The sequence below is a fragment of the Myotis nattereri genome (genome assembly GCF_964212035.1).
Source record: "Myotis nattereri genome assembly, chromosome: 1".
In the NCBI taxonomy this organism is placed as follows: domain Eukaryota; kingdom Metazoa; phylum Chordata; class Mammalia; order Chiroptera; family Vespertilionidae; genus Myotis; species Myotis nattereri.
In genome coordinates this window covers 203,383,632-203,404,797 of record NC_138075.1, presented here as the reverse complement: position 1 = coordinate 203,404,797, position 21,166 = coordinate 203,383,632, and the positions used below count along the sequence as shown (strand labels likewise).

The 21,166-nt window shown below is 44.7% G+C and overlaps 1 protein-coding gene across 1 annotated transcript in view; it reads right to left on the bottom strand.

Moving 5' to 3' along the window:
- Positions 1–1,746, bottom strand: part of KCTD8 (potassium channel tetramerization domain containing 8) — a gene marked incomplete at its 5' end in the record, with an annotated part of 207,278 nt that extends 205,532 nt beyond the window's left edge. Inside the window, one exon of the mRNA XM_081086407.1 lies at positions 795–1,746. Within this exon, the coding sequence (XP_080942533.1) occupies positions 795–1,746 (952 nt within the window). The remainder of the gene's footprint in view (positions 1–794) is intronic.
- Positions 1,747–21,166: the final 19,420 nt, after the last annotated feature.

The window sequence follows — 21,166 nt, the reverse complement described above, 5'->3', positions numbered from 1 at the left end:
TCTTCTTCTCTCTCTCTCTCTCTCTCTCTCTCTCTCTCTCTCTCTCTCTCTCTCTCTCTCTCTCTCTCTCTCTCTCACACACACACACACACACACAGAGTCCCTCCCTAATCTCCAGCCCTGACAACAGCACTCAGACATGCACACTCTTTGGTTCCCTCCACCTTCCGCCGTCCAAAACACCCAGCAATTAGGGATGACAAGTGGCGCGGGGGAAATCTGAGGTTTCTCTGGGTCGATGGAGACCTCTTTCCCACCAGCCGCTCACGCCACCGCCCCCTGAGGGGCTCTGGAGGCGCAGCCATCACTTCTCAGGTTGCCTCCTGCTGAAACCACCCCTCCTTGGGCGCTCGTGCGCCTAGACCCGTACCAACCGGAGGTGATGCCGGCGGCGCGCGGCGGCGCCTCCCTGCTACCCTGCCCTCGGAGAGGAAACACTGAGACGCACCTGTATTGATCCCCAGGCGTCCCGCAGGCGCCGAGAGAAAAAGGAGAACCCCTGTGCCCAGCCAGTTCTCCCAGGCCCCCTCCCTGCCCTCCGCCGCAGAAGGGAGCCCAGGGCTGCCAGGTGCAGGGTGGAGGAGAGGGCAAAATCAGTGAAGTTCAGACAGAGGACTGTGTAGGGACCACGCGCTCCTAAGGGACCAAGTGGAGATCGCTAAAGCAGAAGGCGTACAGCCAGTGGCGGGGCGCGCGGGGAGAGCCCCCCGCGCTCATTAATGAACCAGCGCCCCCTGAGACACCCTGTCCGTCTGGGTGGCGGGGAACAGGACATGCGGACACGGCGAACTTACGGAAGAAGATGTACTCGGTGTAGCTGCTCCAGATCTTGTCGTCGCGGTACTGGTTGACGAAGGCGGCGGTGCCCGAGGAGTTGCACGCCACCATGTGGAAGCCGGCCTCGGACAGGCGATCGAACGCCTGCTCCAAGTAGGTGAACTTGAGGTAGAAGCGGGACGTGTACTTCTCGGGAGGGCGGTCGGGGTCGCGGCTCTCGTTGAGCGTGTCTCCAAAGACCTCCTTGGCCAGCGCGATGCGCCCGCACACCATGATGCGCGCCACCCGCCGGAACTTGGCGTCCGCCTGGTTGTCGCGCACGGTGGTGTAGGAGCCGCGGTAGCCGAGCGTCAGGAAGCCCGAGCGCTTGTCCGGCGCCCCGCCGCCGCCGCCGTGCGCTCCGGGGCCCGAGGGCGCGGCCGCCGCCCCCCGCAGGAGGAGCGCGTCGCTGCTGCCCTGCGAGAGGTTGTCCTCCAGGTCGCTCTGGCAGCCCTCGTCGTTGAGCGAGTTCTGCTTGGTGACCTTGGGCGACAGCAGCTTGACCAGGTCGGGGAGCTGGAAGTACTCGGCCTCGCGCAGGAGGCGCTCCTTCTCGGGAAAGTGCTCCGGGAGCGCGAGCTGCTTGTCCCGCAGGTAGTCCAGCACGTACCTGAAGAGGAAGCCGTCGCGGTCGATGAAGAAGCGCGCCCGGCTGTCCCTGGGCAGCTCGCCCCGGCGCCGCGCGCCGCCCCGGGGGCTGGAGGGCGAGAACATCGCGGCCAGAGTGCTGTCCGGGACGCTGAGCAGCGTCGAGTGCTTGGTCACATAGACCTGGCCGCCCACGTTCAGCTCCACCACCTCGGGGAAGGGCGAGGGCGCGCAGGACCCCGGGGCCGCGGCTGCCGACGCCCCGGGCGAGGCGGACGAGGAGACCATCTCGCTAATGGGCAGGATGGTGGTGCCCACGCTGCCCGTGTCCTTCAAAGCCATGGTCCGCCCCGCCTCCGACCGAGGGACCAGGGAGAGCCGCACTTTCTCGATCGATCCCGAAGCCCGTGCCCTGCACCCCCGGGGGGTCCCCGGGCCTTGGCGCGCGCTGGGTGCGCCCTCGGGCCGGGCGGCACGTTCCTCCGGCCGGGGCGGCCCGGTTCAGGGCTCGGGGCAGCGGCGGCGGCCCCGGCGCTCGGGCTCCATCGGGGGAGCGAAGCGCAGGAGAGGAGCTCAGCGGGAGCGGCGGCGGCGGCGGAGGCGCTGGGAGGAGCGGCCGCTCCTTTGGGGCGACGGCGGGGAAGAGTGCGAGAGACTTGCCAAAGGCTCTGGCGCGGCCGCTCGCCTCCCCGCGGGCAGGGCGGGAGGAGGGGTCGGAGCGCAGGAAACTCGCCGCCCCGGCGGCTGGCGAGCGCGCCGCGAGTGCCGAGCGCGGACGGTGGCGCTCACTACTCCGCTCCGCCGGGGAGGCGGCACTGACGTCAAGCCCAGGATTGGGACCCGAGCCACAGCTGTCATTTAAAGAGATAAGCGCCAGCCGCGAGCTGCGGGCTCGGCCGCTAGGGGGCGCAGCCGGGGGCCGAGCCGGGAGGAGACGCTACTTGGCTGGGAGCCGGATTAGTGGGCAGGAAACCTCCAAAAACAAATGGGAAAAGGACGGCAACTCTGCATTTTATTCCCTCCTTCCTTACACCTGTATGTTCCTCCCTGTCTCCCTCCTTCTCTCCCTTCCTTACCTCCCTCGCCCCCGTTCACTCCGGAAAACTAGTTTTTTTGTTGTTGTTTTGTTTTGTTTCACTCCTGCATTAAAGTGGAAAATGGAGTGGAGAGGGGAGGAGGGTGAATTATAACAAAAATGCCAATCTTCTAACCTTTATTTACTATGTTGACCTGAGAGCAGTGACTGCAAAAAGACTAAGTGGGGGTTAATCCCTTATAATGGTTTTACCATGGATGTTAAAGTGCAGGCAGAAATGTCGGAAGGTCTGTTACAATCAAATGTCATGATTACTTATTTAACTGCATGAGCTACATGCAGTTGAAGAATTTTTTAAAATTAAAATCTGATTTCAGTTCCCAAGACGAATAAAGGACTATATATAACATAATTGTTTTCTTCTTTCATCGTCTCAGTATTTGACTCATAGGAGATGCTTAACAAACGTGTATGGAGGAGGGGACAGTGCCAGGAGGAAACAGCTCTGTTTGTTCCTAGGTTCCAATCCTGATCATCTCTTCGTTAATCTCTCCATTCCCCTTTCAACTAGAGCAAGAGAAATGGCTTATGTTTTATTGGTCTTTTAACTCCAAGGATCGGGTCACAAATAAAAATAATCTGTATTTAAGCTCACCTTAATTTCCATTGTATACAGCACAAGTACGATCTGCAAGATCAGCATTATTTGTCATAAAGAGTGATGACAGAAATGCAAATGAGAATCTTCTTTATGGTGTGGGAGAATTGAACATGCTACCCATCCTTTTGTGTTCATAAATATAAACACTCATTCATTTGCAAAGTGCTGAAGTGAAGAGTATCCTGTGCCACAAAATAATTTCTTCAAACATTAGCATAATAATGTAGATGAACCTATTCCATTAAAAGTTAAAATACACAGATTTTCATGTTTTTTTTAATTCAATGCTTTAGGATTCCTTCTCTTTGAACACACCAGAAAAGCACTAGATTTGTGATAACATTTTTTATAAGTAACACATTATTCTTTGGAGCATTGCAAACTACATTTAATTCATTGATCCTTATAAGCCATATCCACAGAAAATGTTACACCAATTTTGAAGTTATAGCACCTGAGGCAGAGAGAACCTAATGGGCCAATGAAAGAATACAAATATTGCCAAAGGCCTAAGACTTTGAAACTCGGTTTGTAATAAGCATCTTCATGCAATCTTTTTATTTATTTTGTACAAGGCAGCTGGAAGTTGTACAAAACAACAACAAACAAACACCTCACGTATTTGTAATTCTAAGCAAAAGCCTGAGGTTCTTTCCAATATCAGAAGCTTTGTGGTTTTTAGAGCAGTGCTGTCCTGTAAAAATGTGCGATTTACCTAATTTAAATATTCTAATAGCCACATTAAAAAAAGCAAAAATGAAATCGGTAACACTTTATTTCTATAATATATTTTACTTAGCCCAATATCGCCAAACTATTACCATTTCATATGATTTCAACATGCAATCAATATGAAAATGTATTAATGATGTAATTTATATTTTTTCATACTAGATATTGAAAATACAGTATGCATTTTACACTGATAATACATCTCAATAAGAAATAGCCATATTTCACATGCTCAATAGCCACATGTGGCTAGCACAGCTCTTGAGCATTCGTGACTCTTAAATACCCACTTGCTTTAAGAATTAGGCGAGATAACATGTCTTTTAAAAGATTTTATTACAGAACTTGTAATGAGAGGAGCTGGAATTCAACACTTGAATAGAATTGAAAGAAGAAATAAAATAATTTAACTCTATCAGTGGGAGAATTGTGGTTTCCCTTTCATACCCAACACACCCCCATGATGGTGGGTGAAATTTGAGTGAGTTTTGCTTTTCATTCTTATGAAAAGCGGGCCAAGACAAGAGTCTATGGCTTCTTGCAAGGTAAGAAGTAAAATGTTTGCTGCTAGAGCAGAGTCAACATTGGCAGAAATGACAATATAGGACGGAAATGACCATCTACAAATTCAACAACTGCTGTAGAAACTGGGGGAAATTGCAAAGTAGGCTATCTATAATAATAAAAGTGTGATATGCTAATTAGACCGGACAGCCAAAGGACCTTCCAGATGTCCTCCCGGACAACCTTCCGGACGAAGCTGGGGCTTCGAGGGCCGAGGCAAGCCGCCTCCGCTGCGAGGGCTGAGCCTCTTGCACAAATTTCGTGCATGGGGCCTCTAGTAAAACTATATTTTAGTTCACCTCAAAATCTCACATACCAGTTTGAGAATTTCAATGATGCTATGAAATGGAAACCTTTGCAAATGAGGCATTTAGGAAACTACAAGTATCAGTGCTGGATGTGCTTGTTATATAGCATATACCAGCAATTTAAAGATCTTAATATATTGATATGAGTTCTTGCCCTATATTACAATTATTACAGAAGCATTATTAAAGGTTAGGTAACACTTGGTAAAACCCTAGGAAATTAAATACCCAAAGACATTAATGAAAGCTTGTATAGATTATGATGCAATGTATCTGAGCACTCAATGCCTGACACAAAAAAAGTAATCGGTAGCCTGGCTGGCATGGCTCAGTGGTTGATGGTCGACCTATGAACCAGGAGGTCATGGGTCAATTCCCAGTCAGGGCACAAGCCCAGGTTGCTGACTTGATCAGCAGTAGGAAGCATTCAGGGGCAACTGATCAATGATTCTCTCTCATCATTGATGTTTCTATCTCTGGCCCCCTCCCCTTCCTCTCTGAAATCAATAAAATTATTTTTAAAAGTAATCAATAGATGTTTATGAATAAAACCATTTTCATATTCATTATATAATGTAAAGGTCATGTTTTTGGAGGTAGCTAAGCGGGTAAGAATATATGTTTTGAGGATAGCTTAATAAGATGATCTAGTATTTCATATTGCCCAGTTGGTTATCTCCTGAAAACACTCCTTAGCTCCTCAGAGCTTGGGGGAAAGGGCAACCTAATCTCCCATAACATTAGAACACCTGGGGGAAAATTGCGGCCTGGAGAGTAGGGATAATATCCTGATCCAAAATGGATTCTAAGCCCCTTCAGATAACGTAAACCAGGAGCCTAAAACTGGCATTCTTATATACATAGTTAAATATTGTCAATTCCGTGCTGTAACTTAAAAAAAATGTTTCAATTGTTGAAAACACAATCTAAAATGTAAGCCAATGCTAATTTCTCCTCCCCACCAGATTTTCTTTGGAAATGTCCCCAAGTTATAAGTTTTATTTGAATTTGTTATTTGGAGTAGTGACTATTCATTAATGAGTTTGACTCCACCATTAAAACCCTAATCACAGCAGGAATTCAATGGTTTCCTATACTTTTAAGCTTTTTGTCTTATCTAATATGTTTGTCCAGTGAATTATTTAGATAATAACTCCAAGACACTTGATGCTCCTCAAAGGAAGTCACTGTGGAACCCAAACAGTGTTATTAAAATATTATATTTCTCCTATGATGCTTGCCTTGTCTCCAATGGGAGCACAGGGTGAGTTGGATTTGTGAAATTAATCCTTCAACCTAAGGTTTACAGTTAGCGAAATGCTTGATAACTATCTTAAATCGAAAAAGAAGCAATCAAGGCCCTGGCCAAGGTTGCAGGTTGCAGGTTTGAACTCTGGTCAGGGCATATGCAAAAAGTAATCAGCAAATGAGTAAATAAGTGGAATAACACAAATTGATCTTTCTCTCTCTCTCTCTCTCTCTCTCTCTCTCTCTCTCTCTCTCTCTCCCCTCACTCACTCTGTTCCTAAAAATCAATTTAAAATAAATAAAAACAATCAATCAAAATTTTAAAATAAATGTCCCCTGGAAAATCTACCATTAAAAATTATGAATGTATGTGTAGATGCTGATAGTTTGATATAAATAAAAACTATTTAATTGCCCTAGCCTGTTTGGCTCAGTGGATGAAGCGTCGGCCTGTGGACTGAAGGGTCCCAGATTCAATTCCAGTCAAGGGCATGTACCTTGGTTGCGGGCACATCCCCAGTGGGAGGTGTGCAGGAGGCAGCTGATCGATGTTTCTCTCTCATCAATGTTTCTAATTCTCTATCCCTCTCCCTTCCTCTCTGTAAAAAATCAATAAAATATATATTTTTTAAAAAACAAAGAAAAAAAACTATTTAATTACAAGTAGTATTGCTTCTCTTGTCACTGGGATTTTTTTTACATGAAATACTGAACATTATGTCAAGTGACTTAGGTCCTTGGTAGTGCTTAATTATCTGAGCCTGTGACAGTAACTTCACCAAATTAATAAGCTAAACTGTATCAAATTGCTAATTTTGTAAAAACTTGCAAAATTTGGCAATTTCATATGGTTCAACTTAGCAGTTTTCAGTAATAAGGGCAATGATCTAGCACCATATCACTACATGCTTAAATATTTAGACTAAGCGACCTTTACAACCAAATGACTGGAATGACTGGAACGACCAGTAGCTATGATGACCACCAATCAGCAGGAGCTGCCCCCTGGTGGTCAGTGCACTCCCGCAGTGAGAGCACCACTCAGCCAAAAGCCAGGCTCATGGCTGGCAAGCACAGCAGCAGTGGCGGGAGCCTCTCCCGCTTCCGTGGCAGCTCTAAGGAGCAGCAAGTGGCCCAGGAGCTCTGAGCAGCCTAGGAGCACTGAGCCAGATGGCACCCGACCTGGCTCAGGCTCCTCCCAGCTACCTGCTGCTTTGTGCACTGCTACACCCCCACGGGATCTCAGATTGCGAGAGGGAGCAGTCCAGGCTGAAGGACCCCCAACCAACCGGTGCACAAATCTGTGCACTGTGCCTCCAGTCTATTTATATTTGGGTTGTATGTGTTCTGAATTATCCTTCATATGGATCTGTTTTCCATCTCTACCTAGATAACAAACTCTTTGAAAACAGGGATGATTCTCCAGTTGTTTTATTTCCAGTTCAGTGTTTACACACAGGAAGCTCAAAATGATGATGGGCAAATTCTTTATTCACAGGGTGACTAATTAGCAGTGAGACTACTCATAGGTATTTGTGGTTCTGCTTAATTTTTCTATGTACTGCTAAAATAGTAAATATTGATATTTGTATATCTCCAGATTCTACTTTAAAAAGTACATCAGTCAAATCAGACTTTTAAAATGCAATTAAAGCACCACAATGCCTCTATCTGGGAGAGCATTCTACCATAAGATATAAATTCAGCTAATAAACATCCATTATACTAGGTTACGGTATTCAGATTCAGTAGACGGCTTTTTAAAAGTTTAGCTTTAAAGTGAATTGTGTTACACATTTTCATGCCAATAAATGTTAGGGTGTGTTTTTCACTTGTAACTAAAGTGAATCACTGGTCTGAACAAAAGATAGACACTCTGAATTGCAATCTCACCCCTAACAATGACACAGATTTACTAAGTGACCCAGAACAAGTATCTTTTCTTTTTACCTACCTACCTGGTCAAATGGACACATCCTAATATATTTTGGGAAATACAGTTCTTTTAATTCTCATCTGAGTATATGTTTTTATTGACTTTTAAAGAGAGGGGAAAGGAGAGAGAGAGAGAGAGAGAGAGAGAAACATTGATCTGTTTCTCTAACCACACCCTAGGAATGTGCCCTGACCGGAATCAAACTCACCACCGTTTTGGTGTATGGGACAATGCTCCAAGTAACTGAGCCACCCGACCAGGGCTGGAAATAGCGTTCTTATTATCTACTTCTGTAAAACAAACTGCCCTCAAACTTAGTGCTTTACACAACAGTGACTTTATCATGATACTAGAGGCCCAGTGCACAAAAATTTGTGCACTCGGTGGGGTCCCTCAGCCAGGCCTGTGCCCTTTTGCAGTCTGGGACCCCTCGGAGGATGTCCACCTGCTGGCTTAGGCCCACTCCCTGGGGGATCGGGCCCAAGCTGGCTGTCACACATCCCTCTGGCAGCCCAGCACCCTCGGGGGATGTCCACTTACCAGCAGGGAGCAGACCTAAGCTGCAGTCGGACATCCTTAGCGCTGCTGAGGAGGCAGGAGAGGCTCCCGCCACCACCGCTGTACTGGCAGCCATCAGCCTGGCTTGTGGCTGAGCAGAGCTCCCCCTGTGGGAGCGCACTAACCACCAGGAGACAGCTCCTGTATTGAGCATCTGGCCCCTGGTGGTCAGTGTGTGTAATAGTGACCAGTCATTCCCAGTCATTCTGCTGTTAGGGTCAATTTGCATATTGCCCTTTTATTATATAGGATAGAGGCCTGGTGCATGGGTGGGGGATGCCTGGCCAGCCTGGGTGAGGGGCTGCTGGTTGTTTGCAGCTGGTCACACCCCCTTCAGGGTGGTAGTCCCCACTGGGGTGCCTGGCCAGCCTGGGTGAGGGACTGATGGCTGTTTGCAGGCTGGTCAAGCCCCCCCCCCAAGTGGGGACCCTCACCCCATGGAAGTTTGACCAGCCTGGGTGAGGGGCTGATGGCTGTTTTCAGGCTGGCCACAGCCCCTGTAGGGTAGGGGGTCCCCACTGGGGTGCCTGGCCAGTCTGGGTGAGGGGCTGAGGGCCATTTTCAGGCTGGCCAAGCCCCTTGGCGACAGAAGCTCCCAGCCTCTCCTTTTTTTCTTTTTTTTTTTTCATTCTGAGATTTATTTACCTTCTATAATTGAAACTTTATTACCTTCAGTGGAGCTCAGAGTCAGCCAGGACAGGTGGGAAGCTTGGCTTCCTCCATCACTGGAGCAACCAAGCCTCCTGCTCACTCCAGCTCCATGGCCATGGCCAACTGAAAGCAGGTATCTGGAGTTTATTTATCTTCTATAATTGAAACTTTGTTGCCTTCAGTGGAGCTCAGAGCTGACCACGGCAGGTGGGAAGCTTGGCTTCCTCCATCACTGGAGCAACCAAGCCTCCTGCTTGCTCCAGCTCTGTGGCTGCTGGCCACCATCTTGGTTGGGTTAATTTGCATATAGTTGCTCTGATTGGCTGGTGTGCGTGGCTTAAGGCGTAGCGAAGGTATGCTCAATTTGCACGTTTGTCTTTTATTAGATTAGATTAATGGTCTAGTGCAGCCGTGGGCAAACTACGGCCCGCGGGCCGGATCCGGCCGGTTTGAAATGAATAAAACTAAAAAAAAAAAAAGACCGTACCCTTTTATGTAATGATGTTTACTTTGAATTTATATTAGTTCACACAAACACTCCATCCATGCTTTTGTTCCGGCCCTCCGGTCCCGTTTAAGAACCCATTGTGGCCCTCGAGTCAAAAGGTTTGCCCACCGCTGGTCTAGTGGCTCAGCTGGGAAGTTCTTCTCAGGTCTCTCACAGGTTGCAATCAGCTGTGAAGGCTTAAACATCTGAGAGCTGGAATAGTGGGGCTTTTTGCTCTCTCTTTTTGCTCTTTCTCTCTCTCTCTCGTCCTTTCTATGTGATTTGTTCTTGTGGTCTTCCCATCATCATCACACAGGGCTCCAAAGTTACACGATCCAAAGAAGAGTCAGCAAGCAGACGCTGTAACATGTTTTATAATCTAGCCTAAGAAGTCACAAAGTGTCCTTCGATCATATTCTATTAAGCAAGGTAGCCACAAAGGCCCTCCCAGTGTGAAGCGGAGGACACAGGCTCTACTGCCGAAGGGAGAGTGGAAACATTCTGGAAGAGCATGTGAGATTAAACATATTGTAGCAGGGAGAGAGGGTCACCTGGTTGATTTGACTTTGAGTGGTAAACACACAATGCAATATACAAATCATGTACCATGGAATTTTACACTTGAGCCCTATATAATTTTATTAACCAATGTCACCCTTACAAACTTAATAAATTTGAAAAATAAAAAATTCAAACTAAAACAAAAAATATTGTAGCCATTTCTGAGAAGTGTAATCTGTCACAAAAGCAGTAAGAATCAAGAATCAGTACACTCTTTATGAGATGCATAGAGAGAGAGTTCTGGAAAGAGAGCCATGGCGTTTTGCTGTGGCACACATTTTGTAGCCTTTGCATACCTAATTTTGATGTACTGAGATATATGAGCACACAGAGCACACACACATGCACAAGCAGCTAACTCAATGGTGTGGTTGTCTAAATCTTCAGCCAGTATTTAAGGACAGGCCGCCTCCTTCATTTTCAATAAAAATCTCCATTTTTAAAATTTTGATAATTTATTCTGCTCTAATAAATTGCTTCAGCCAATTTGCCTTTGCTCTAGTTCATCCAGAACTCTCCTCTACCTCGCCCTTTTGACATCCCTTACAACATCTGCAAGTCTTCATTCTCCCTCAGTAAATCATCTCTTTTCATCTCCAGATGCTGACCTAGTTAACACAAATACATCTGTAAACACCTCAAGACTTACCTGTCACCCAATTTTTCAACAATTTGCTCTCCTCTGATCATTACACATAATGAATACAGCCCTACTGTATAAATTTCAATCTCTGTGTTTTTAAGTTCACTCTTCTCCCTACAAAAGTGCTGGCTCTTTGTCTGGCAGCTCTCATTATGTTCATTTTTCATTATGTCATTACCACCCATGTTACTCTCATTTATTCCATACAACTCATGTTGCTTATTTACTCAAACATTGGAAAGATAGTAAATATAATATGGCTTGGTACATGGTCACTCACGAGACCAAAAATTTTGAATTTTCTGCCCAATCTTGGGGAAATTACTCAAATAAAAGGAAGCAGGTGCTTTCACCCAAATTTTTTTAATAAAGATAGTATTTATGTTTTGGTCACACAAAAAGTTTGAATAACTTTGAAGTAGCTTTAAAGGCTAAGTACATACCGAATTAATTTCAATAAAATTCAACAAGTGTTTGTTGAATATCAATTACATATTCTGCTAAGTGCACTGTGGGTTATAAAACTAGATAGAACATATACCCCTGTCATTAAAAACTTACAACATGGGCCCAGTTGCTGTGGCTCAGTGGTTGAGCGTTGACCCATAAACCAAGAAGTCACTGGTTTGATTCCCAGTCAGGGCACATACCCAGGCTGCACTCAATCCCCAGTAGGGGTCATGCAGGAGGCAACAGATTGATGATGTTTCTCTTTCATTGATGTTTCTATCTCTCTATCCCTCTACCTTCCTCTCTCTTTCTCTCAAATCAATTTTTAAAAATATCCTTTCAACATGAGAAAGAATAATTTAAAAATTACAGAGATTGAATTACAGAGAGGAGTAAGGTTAATGTTTCAACTGAAGAATACACAAAGCGATATGAGAGCAGAGAGAGAGAACACTTCTAATTGAAGGAGTAAAAGATGCTAAAAGCAGTAGATAGTGGGTGGGTGGGTGGGTGGGTGGATAGGCTTTAAAAAATAGATATAATTTTCATAGACCTGGATGACAGAGAATAGTATTTCAAATCTAAATTACAGCATTAGCAAAACCAAGACAAGTAAGCAACTGCAGGAAACCGCCCATTGTCTTCACTAGCAGAGAAGTGCAAGCAGGATCCCAGAATGCTGGTGAACCTTGAACCCATGGCAAGGGCAAGAGTTATGCACCAATTGTCTAGTCCAGACAATAGGGGCTCAAATTATTTCCTGATCAAATAGTCTCAGAGTAAATCCTTCTAATATTTACTGACCTTTAAGATAGTCTGTTACCACAATTACCTGACTAAGAGCTAGATGTGTATCCAAAGTTGAATAAAAGGCTGGAGAGGTCTGGGCACCAGTGGAAGTCCTTCCCCTTGAGTTGGGCTTGCCCGCCTGGCCCCCAATATTTCTAAATTATTATTTCTTGTCTCATCTCTTTCACTTGTGTGCGGCCCATTTTCCAGATCCTGAACCCTGAACCACACAGGACGTGAGGGGACATTCACAAGCAACAATGATCTTGTTAGTAGATCTTTCTCAGTGATCTACTAACTACTCACCTATTTATCAAATTATTTATCTGCCAATTCTCACTTGTTTCAGAAAGGTGGTTATAGAAAAATATAAATATATACAAATCGGGATATAGAGGAAGCAAAAGGTGATCAGTTATTCTGGGGATCAGGATAACTAGATTTCTTTATTAGCCATGGATTTGCCACCAATCTAAGATTTGCATGACATTTGGAAAAAATCATTCCAGGTCCTGGATTATTCACTTTGGACTACTCCCTCAAAGAATGAGAGCCTCGGGGAGAAACTAAGATGGCGGCATAGATAAACACCGGGAAATAGTCGCCTCCCACAACAATTGAAAATTAGCCCAAAGGACGGAGCAAACATCGTCCAAAACAACAGGAAGGCTGGCTGAGTGTAATTTCTACAACTAGAAGAAAAGAGGGGCACGCTGAGAGCCAGAGGAGCTGCGGAGGCTGAGTGCAGAGGTACGGCGGCGGCTCGCGCGCGCGGAAAGGGGGTGGCACCTGAGGACGCGGCTGTCTTTTTGAATCACAAGCTCCCGACTGCTCTGATCTCCGGTTCTGGGAAGTCTCTGGGGACCCAGGACTCATACGGGCAGAGGCTGCTCTCTCAGGCGGCAGCGGGCGAACTTGGGGGGCCGCTTTCCCTCAGAGGTGCTTGCAGCCGTTGCCGGGACACTGAGACGCGCGACTCCGGGCGCGGAGAATCAGCCATTGCTTCTTTCTACGCCTTTTGACCCCCTGAGGCCCCGCCCCACCCGGGCTGCGGCAGAGGCTTTTGCATGTGAATGCCCCAGAACTTTGCAACCTGATAATTACCTAACTGCAGCCGGGCCTGCCAGACCCGGAACTTCCAAGAGAAGGCCCAAGGCCCCGCAGCGGCTTGCATTGCTTCACAGCTGAGCCTCTTCGTAGTTCCTGCTGTGTGGCCTCAGGCAGGGGCTGAATTAGCACCTCCTTAGATCCAGGAGCCACTGTGCCCAGTGGTCAGAGGGGGACCATTCTCCCACTTCAGACACAGCTGCTTCCCACAGCCAATTGGCCTGGGGGTCAATTCCTCCCAGTGATCCTACAACAAAGGCACCAAGAGTGCACCAAGAGTGTCCACCCCAGGTAACTGGGGAGGCTGAGCCACTGGGCCCTACAGGACACCCGGCGCGCAGGCCACTCTATCAACACAGGGAAGCAGCCAAAATGCGGAGACAAAGAAACAGGTCACAATTGGCAGAAACGGAGGAGGCCAGACGACTGGATATAGAGTTCAAGGCCACGTTTATAAGGTTTGTCAAGAATTTTATGGAAACCGCCGATAAATTTAATGAATCCCTCAAGGAGTATGGTGAGACCATGGAGGTCATGAAAAAGGACCAATTAGAAATTATGCATACACTGACTGAAATAAAGAATACTTTACAGAGATCCAACAGCAGACAAGAGGATCCCAAGAATCAAGTCAAAGATTTGAAATGCAAAGAAACAAAAAATACCCAACCGAAAAAGAAAAAAGAAAAGAGATTCAAAAAATATGAAGATAGTGTAAGGAACCTCTGGGACAACTTCAAGCGTACCAACATCAGAATTATAGGGGTACCAGAAGGAGAGAGAGGGCAAGATATTGAAAACCTTTTTGAAGAAATAATGACAGAAAACTTCCCCCACCTGGTGAAAGAAATGGACTTACAAGTCCAGGAAGCGCAGAGAACCCCAAACAAAAGGAATCCAAAGAGGACCACACCAAGACACATCATAATTAAAATGCCAAGAGCAAAAGATAAAGAGAGAATCTTAAAAGCAGCAAGAGAAAGACAGTCAGTTACCTACAAGGGAGTACCCATCCGACTGTCAGCTGATTTCTCAACAGAAACCATGCAGGCCAGAAGAGAGTGGCAAGAAATATTCAAAGAGATGAATAGCAAGAACCTGCAACCAAGACTACTTTATCCAGCAAAGTTATCATTCAGAATGGAAGGTCAGATAAAGAGCTTCACGGATAAGAAAAAGCTAAAGGAGTTCATCACCACCAAACCAGCATTATATGAAATGCTGAAAGGTATTCTTTAAGAAGAGGAAAAAGAAAAAGGAACTCTTACCATTTGCCACAGCATGGATGGAACTGGAGAGTGGATAAATACCACAAGATCTCACTTATTTGTGGAATATAATGAACAACATAAACTGATGAACAAGGACTGATCCAGAGACGGAGAGGCATTGATTGGACTGTCGGGCCTTGGAGGGAAGGTAGGGGAGGGTGGGGGCAAGGGGGAAAGATCAACCAAAGGACTTATATGTAAGCATATAGGCCTAACCAATGGACACGGACAATGGGGGGGTGGGGGGGTGAGTGGGGAGAGGGGGGGTAGAGGGTACACATATGTAATATCTTAATCAATAAAAAATATTAAAAAAAAAAAAAAAAAAAAAAGAATGAGAGCCTCAGTATCACCATGTAACATTTGCTACTTGAATTTTATTAATGTTTAAATGTGCCCATGATTATGCCCATTACACACTAAGCATTCAATAAGTGTGAATTTGTCCCTTCCTTTAACTTTAATTTTTTAAAAAAATATATATTTTTATTGATTTCAGAGAGGAAGGGAGAGGGAGAGAGAGAGAGAAACATCAATGATGAGAGAAAATCATTGAGCATCTGTCTCCTGCATGCCCCCTACTGGGGATCAAGCCCATAACCTGGGCATGTGCCTTGGCTGGAATCGAACCTGAGACCCTTCAGTCTGCAGTCCGATGCTCTACCACTGAGCCAAACTGCCTAAGACCCTTCCTATACCTTAAATCCATACACAGCACATATCAAAGTCTGACAGTTGGATAGAGATTCTTAATAGGAAAGAAGTAAATGCCTCCTCATCTGGCATTTATTTATTACTAGAGGCTGGATGCAAGAAATTCATGCACTTGGGGGTAGGGGGGAGTCCCTAAGTTCAGCCTGCACCCTCTTGCAGTCCGGGAGCCCTCAGGGGATGTTCGACTGACAGCTGGAAGGGAGCAGGCCTAAGCCGTCAGTCAGACATCCTTAGCGCTGCCATGGAGACAGGAGAAGCTCCCACCACCGCCGCTGTGCTCGCCAGCCGTGAGCCTAGCCTAGCTTCTGGCTGAGTGGCACTCCCACTGTGGGAGTGCACTGACCACCAGGGGGCAGCTCCTGAATTGAGCGTCTGTCCCGTGGTGGTCAGTGCGCATCATAGCGACCAGTCGTTCCACCATCAGGCCAAACCTAGCTCTCCAACATCCCCCAAGGGGTCCCAGATTGCAAGAGGGTGCAGGCCAGGCCAAGGGACACCACTAGTGCATTATTGGGGCTGGGGAAGGACACAGGAGGTTGGCCAGCCAGGGAAGGACCACAGGAGGGCTCCAGGAAGTGTCCAGCCTGTCTCAGTCCCGATTGGCGGGATCCCAGCAGCAAGCTTACTTACCAGTCAGAGCATCTGCCTCCTGGTGGCCAGTGCACATCATAGCGATCAGTTGAGCGACCTTAGCATATCATTAGGATATGCTACTTTGATTGGTTGGACGGCCAACTGGATAACCAAACACTTAACATATTAGGCTTTTATCATATAGGATTTCATTTCTAATGCTTTCAATAAATATTAATACAATGCATTCTATGTGGCAAGAACCCAGGTAGTCTTGAAAACGATGTATAATATCAGATTTAGGCAACATTCTCCTGACTGTTCTGTCTATCTTAAACCTTAGTCTGTTCCCTGCTTCTATTTTTAGGTGTTTTGTCACTTTTCTTGTATTATTACTTAAAATCCTATATCTTAGTACAAATCTTAATCCTCTTATTACAAGGTGCAGGTTTCTGCTTCATGCTTCACATCTCTTACTTAAGTTCTATATCAAGCTAATAATTTTGTTTGGATGCCTGATTGAACAAGGCCAGGATTAATAAGATAGCATATCAAATATGCTTTAAACACCTGAAACAAAAAACATATGGGCAAGAATAAGATGTAAATTGTTTCATAAATAAAATAATAAAATTCATAATGTATTTTCTGAAATAATTGTTTCCTATTCAATTACTCCAGTTCAGAATTTTTGTCACTCTCCTTTCTCAAAGAGTATCATAAGCATTGTGTCAAACACAGCCTAGGCAGGAAACTGATGGTACACACGCCTGCTGTGGATAAGCCTCATGACATCCATAACACTGTGTTCCACCGGGTGATCAGAATCCAAACAAATGTATGTACTTAAATAACTAATTGCCATTTAAATAATTGTTTTCTACATTGAGCTGTGGTACCTCAGAATGCCTTATTCTTCTTTTTCCTGCTTGAGCTCGATACTACCTTGGCACACACACACACACACAAAAATACAACGCAAGTCGTAAAAGTGAGAAGTGTACTTTTACAAGTGCTAGTAGCCATATTAAACAAAGTAAAGAGAAACAGGGCAAAGTTCAGGAGACCACCCTCACTTCTAATGGGAGTTTGAGGGTCCCCAAGACCATCAATTGCAAGTTCAGGATCTATAAGACCACTCTCCATTTCAGTGACTTTCTAGAATTCACTGAAAGCATTTGTACTTGTGGTTAGGGTTTGTTACAGTGAAAGGTACAGATTCAAATCAGTCAAGGGAAGAGAGGAAGAGTCCAAGAGAGTTTCACACATGGACCTTCCATGCGTCTCCTCCTGAGAAAGGCATGGACAGTGCTGACTTGCCCAGTATCACTGTGTGGCAATAAGCTCGGAGTACTGCCAACCAGGGAAGCTCGCCTGAGATGTGCTGTCCAGAGCTGCATCACATTGACAGGGTCAGCTGCCCATGGGGCCGGTATTAGTTCCAGCCCTTCCCAAGTTTGAGCTGATACCATATGATTCAGAGCCCCTTTTGTTAATCATATTATTAGACTGTCTGCTGGGGCTCAAGACTTTCAGGTAAATAGACTTCTCTTTGAGCAAGGATAAAGTTTTTACTTCACACAGGTGAAATTAATTTTAATAATGTCTGTTATTTAGCTCAGTATATCAAAAACATCATTTGAATACACAATCAATATAACATATTATTAAGATTTTTATTTTTTATATACTAAGTTTTTGAAATCCTGAATTTTACATTTACAGTACATCTAAATTTGAACAAGCCACATTTCAAATGCTTTAAAGCTACATATGGCTGGTGGGTAATGTACCGGGCAGGGCAGCTCTATGCTCTCCTCCGTCTTGTTGAATCCAACAAAGTTTTACCTATTTTTTTCTGTGGACATAACTATCACTGTGCTCTAATATTTTAACCTATTCTTATAAATGCATTCATTATTACAGAACTGTTCCTATCACACATAAAACTGATAAATTTTTCATAAAAACAAAATCAAGATTACCTCCTTACCTTCTCATTTGAAATCTAAGTTTCTATTCCTTAACTATGTAGTCTTTATTCCTCTGGTATATTTAGGCTGGTTTTCAAGTTGTTCTTAAGGTGGTTAATGATCTACCTCTTGTCACTTATAATTCAACATTTTACTTTCAATGCACCTGATTTTTGCTTAGCATTTAAGGACCTTTCTCTTTCAATATCATCTTTTGCAAACCAGGGCAATAGGGGCAAGATATTAGAAAATTCCAAAATATTATTTCTTTTTGTATGGAAACTCTCCCCTTCCTAAGAGAAAGGTTGACATCACTTATTTTTATCTTTGTCTAAAAATAACCAAGAAGCTTGCAAAAACCTTGAAAATATCTAGAACCTACCTAAGTTATCGTTAAAACTGACCAAGAAACACTGCTAGCTATTAGAGGTTTTTTTTTTCCCTTCAGCATTCTTTATTTCAGTTTTAGGCCCAAACAAAAGGAGTTCCCTCAAAATAAAAATAAAAATGGAGCTGCCTTTTGACCCAGCAATCCCACTTCCAGGAATACATCCTAAGAAGCACAAAACACCAATTCAAAAGAGTATATGTATTCCTATGTTCATAGCAGCATTATTTACAGTAGCCAAGATCTGGAAACAGCCCAAGTGCCCATCAGTAGATGAGTAGATAAAAAAGCTCTGGTATGAACCATGTCCAGCATGGCCAGGGGTGAACCTGAGGAGGGGCGGTGAAGGATTAAAGAAGACACACAAGAGAACACAGTTGGAGCCAGGTGGGACACTGATTTTGGATGGAGAAACAGTGCCACAGCCTGGAAGCCAACTCTTTATTTTATAGTCAGATCCCACAAGGCTAAGCAAGGGCGTGGTCAAGATCTTTACAATATTCTCGCAAGTTTCAAATCTACTTACTTACATGCACCTGAGAACTCTATCAAGCTTTGTTTTGGCAGCACTTGCTGCACCTCCCACAGCCTACATCACTCAGCCACCTGGGACCACAGGTTCAGACCATAAGGGCAAGCTTACAACCATAGCTCTTGGCTATAATTGTGCTGGGAGGGCTTTGCCCTCCAAGCTGGGACCTGCATGTGGCTTTGCCATGAGAGGACCGTGCCCTCTCATTTGTCCGAGGCTTGAACCTGTCCAAACGCTGTAGCTGCTCTCCACAGTGGTACATTTTTACACTCCTTGGCTATAAAAAAAGAAGGAACTTAACTTTTGCAACAGCATAGATGGACCTGGAGATTATTATGCTAAGTGAAATAAACCAATCAGAGAAAGACAGATACCATATGATCTCACTTTACATGTGCAATCTCATGAACAAAATAGAAAAAGAGGAATGAATACATGGAACAGACTGACTAACAGCTGTCAGAGGGCAGGGGGGTGGGAAGGACTGGATGAAAGAAGACGAAGGGATTAACCAAAGAACATACTATATACATAACCCATAGGCATGACAACAGTGTGGTGATGGCCAGAGGGAAGGGGGGCTGGGGCTGGGTGCAGGTGGGCAAGCAGGGGGGAGGGGGGGAGAATATTGGGACATCTATAATAGCATCAACTATAAAATAAAATTTCAAAAAAACTCACATTTAAACAACAGAAAAAGTAGTCATTTTATACAAAGTATGTGTTGTTTAGTGTGTCTTACTTTCCTAGTATATAAACAAATGAAAAAGTGCAAGCTGTAAATTTAGGTCAAGCTCAGCCTCCCGGTGTCTTAAGATTCCTTCTTGTCCTCCTTTCTTCCTCTGAAGCGTGGCCTCCTGTGGTGGCAGGACACGTTGTGGGTTCGCAGTTAGTTGAAATGTACCTTAATAATTTTAAATTCATTCCTTCTTCATTAACATTTTCCAATATGATTAGTCTCATATATTTCCCTTGTTTTCTCCCTTCAAAAATCTTCAAATCATACTGCTTTCTACCCTCCATGATGGGTACTTTCCTCCCACAGACACCATTTTGTGTGAAGTTGTTTCTGCACATTTTCTGTTGTTGTTTGTAGCTTGTATGGCCTTTTTGCCTATAATCTTGGTTCTTGCTTGTATTGACTGTGTTTGTACAATAGGAAGGTCCGATTTAGAGTATTCAGGTATTCTGGAATAAGAGCATTCTTCTAAATGCTGTTCTTAAATGTTCTTTGATATTCTGCCTGACTATGGGAGATGGTTGTTATTTTTGAAGAGTGGGGAGATTGCCTGGCTATTAGCTGTTTTTATCTAGAAGATTCTTGTTTTGTTTTGTCCACATTTCCTCTTACAGTGTGTGTGTGTGTGTGTGTGTGTGTGTGTGCGCGCGCGCATGCATGCACATCAATTAATATTTCAAGAATTTATTGTGACCTTTAAAAATCCTTTCCCATGTTCTTAACTGTTGACACATCTGTTGCCTCTCTATATAGGGCTCCTTATCTCTTTCTTCTCTTAGGAGCTGAAAATGCTGTGTCCTCTTCCCTTTGGTCCCTGTAACATTTTTGAATGGATAATTAGTGCTGCTTGATATAGCTGGGACGCTTGTTCTTCCCCATTAAGACACTGAGGCATTTTTTTTTCTCTTTGAAATGTTATCGTAAGATCTCCTTCTCCTTTCAAGGCCATACGTGATTCTTCCTTTTAAGTATTCTATGATTTATTGAATTGGAAAGATCACTTCAAAATGAACTGCATTTTACTATAAATGAGTGACCTATCACAAGACCTTATCACCAACAGAATCAATACCCTGACCACACATAGATGAAGCAGAGCTAGATGATTTTAAAACCAGTGCAGCTTGTCTTAGTTTGGGCTGCTATAGCAGAAAACCATAGACTGGGCGGCTTATAAACAACAGACATTTATTACTCACAGCTCTGGAGGCTGGAAAGTACAAGGTCAAGGTGCTTGCAGATTCAAAGCAGACTTGCTTCCTGGTTCATGGATGGCCTTCACTGTGTCCTCTGAGGTGGAAGAGGAGGGAGAGCTCTCCGGGCCACTTTTAGAAGGGTACCGACCAATCCATTCAAGAGGGCTCCACTCTCATAGCTTCATCACCTCCCAAAGGCCCTCCCTCCTACTACCATCACACGGGGGTTAGGATCTCCCCTTATGAATTTGGGGGGACACAGACATTCAATCAGCAGCACATCTCTAGTTATAAATATCCCGGGACATTTGCAGAAAGGGAGAATTAGAAAACGGCATCGTTCTGGAAACATACCTAATGCTATCATGTAATTTAAATAAATAAAAAGCAAAGAAATAAAAAGTATCATTTATTAACTAGGAGAGGCAGCCTACATGAAAATTTAATAACCAAATAAACAAACAAAATATAGAAATCCCATGCGGATGACCACTGTGGCGGCATTGCTTTTAAGTCTCCCTCCGTCTCTCTGTAAGGATCGAAAGGACCTGAATGAGGTTACCACATAGAATGTAAGACGCTCAGTTAAACCTGAAGAACGTCTAGTGCAAGTGTGTCCCAAATATTAAATGGGACATAATCATA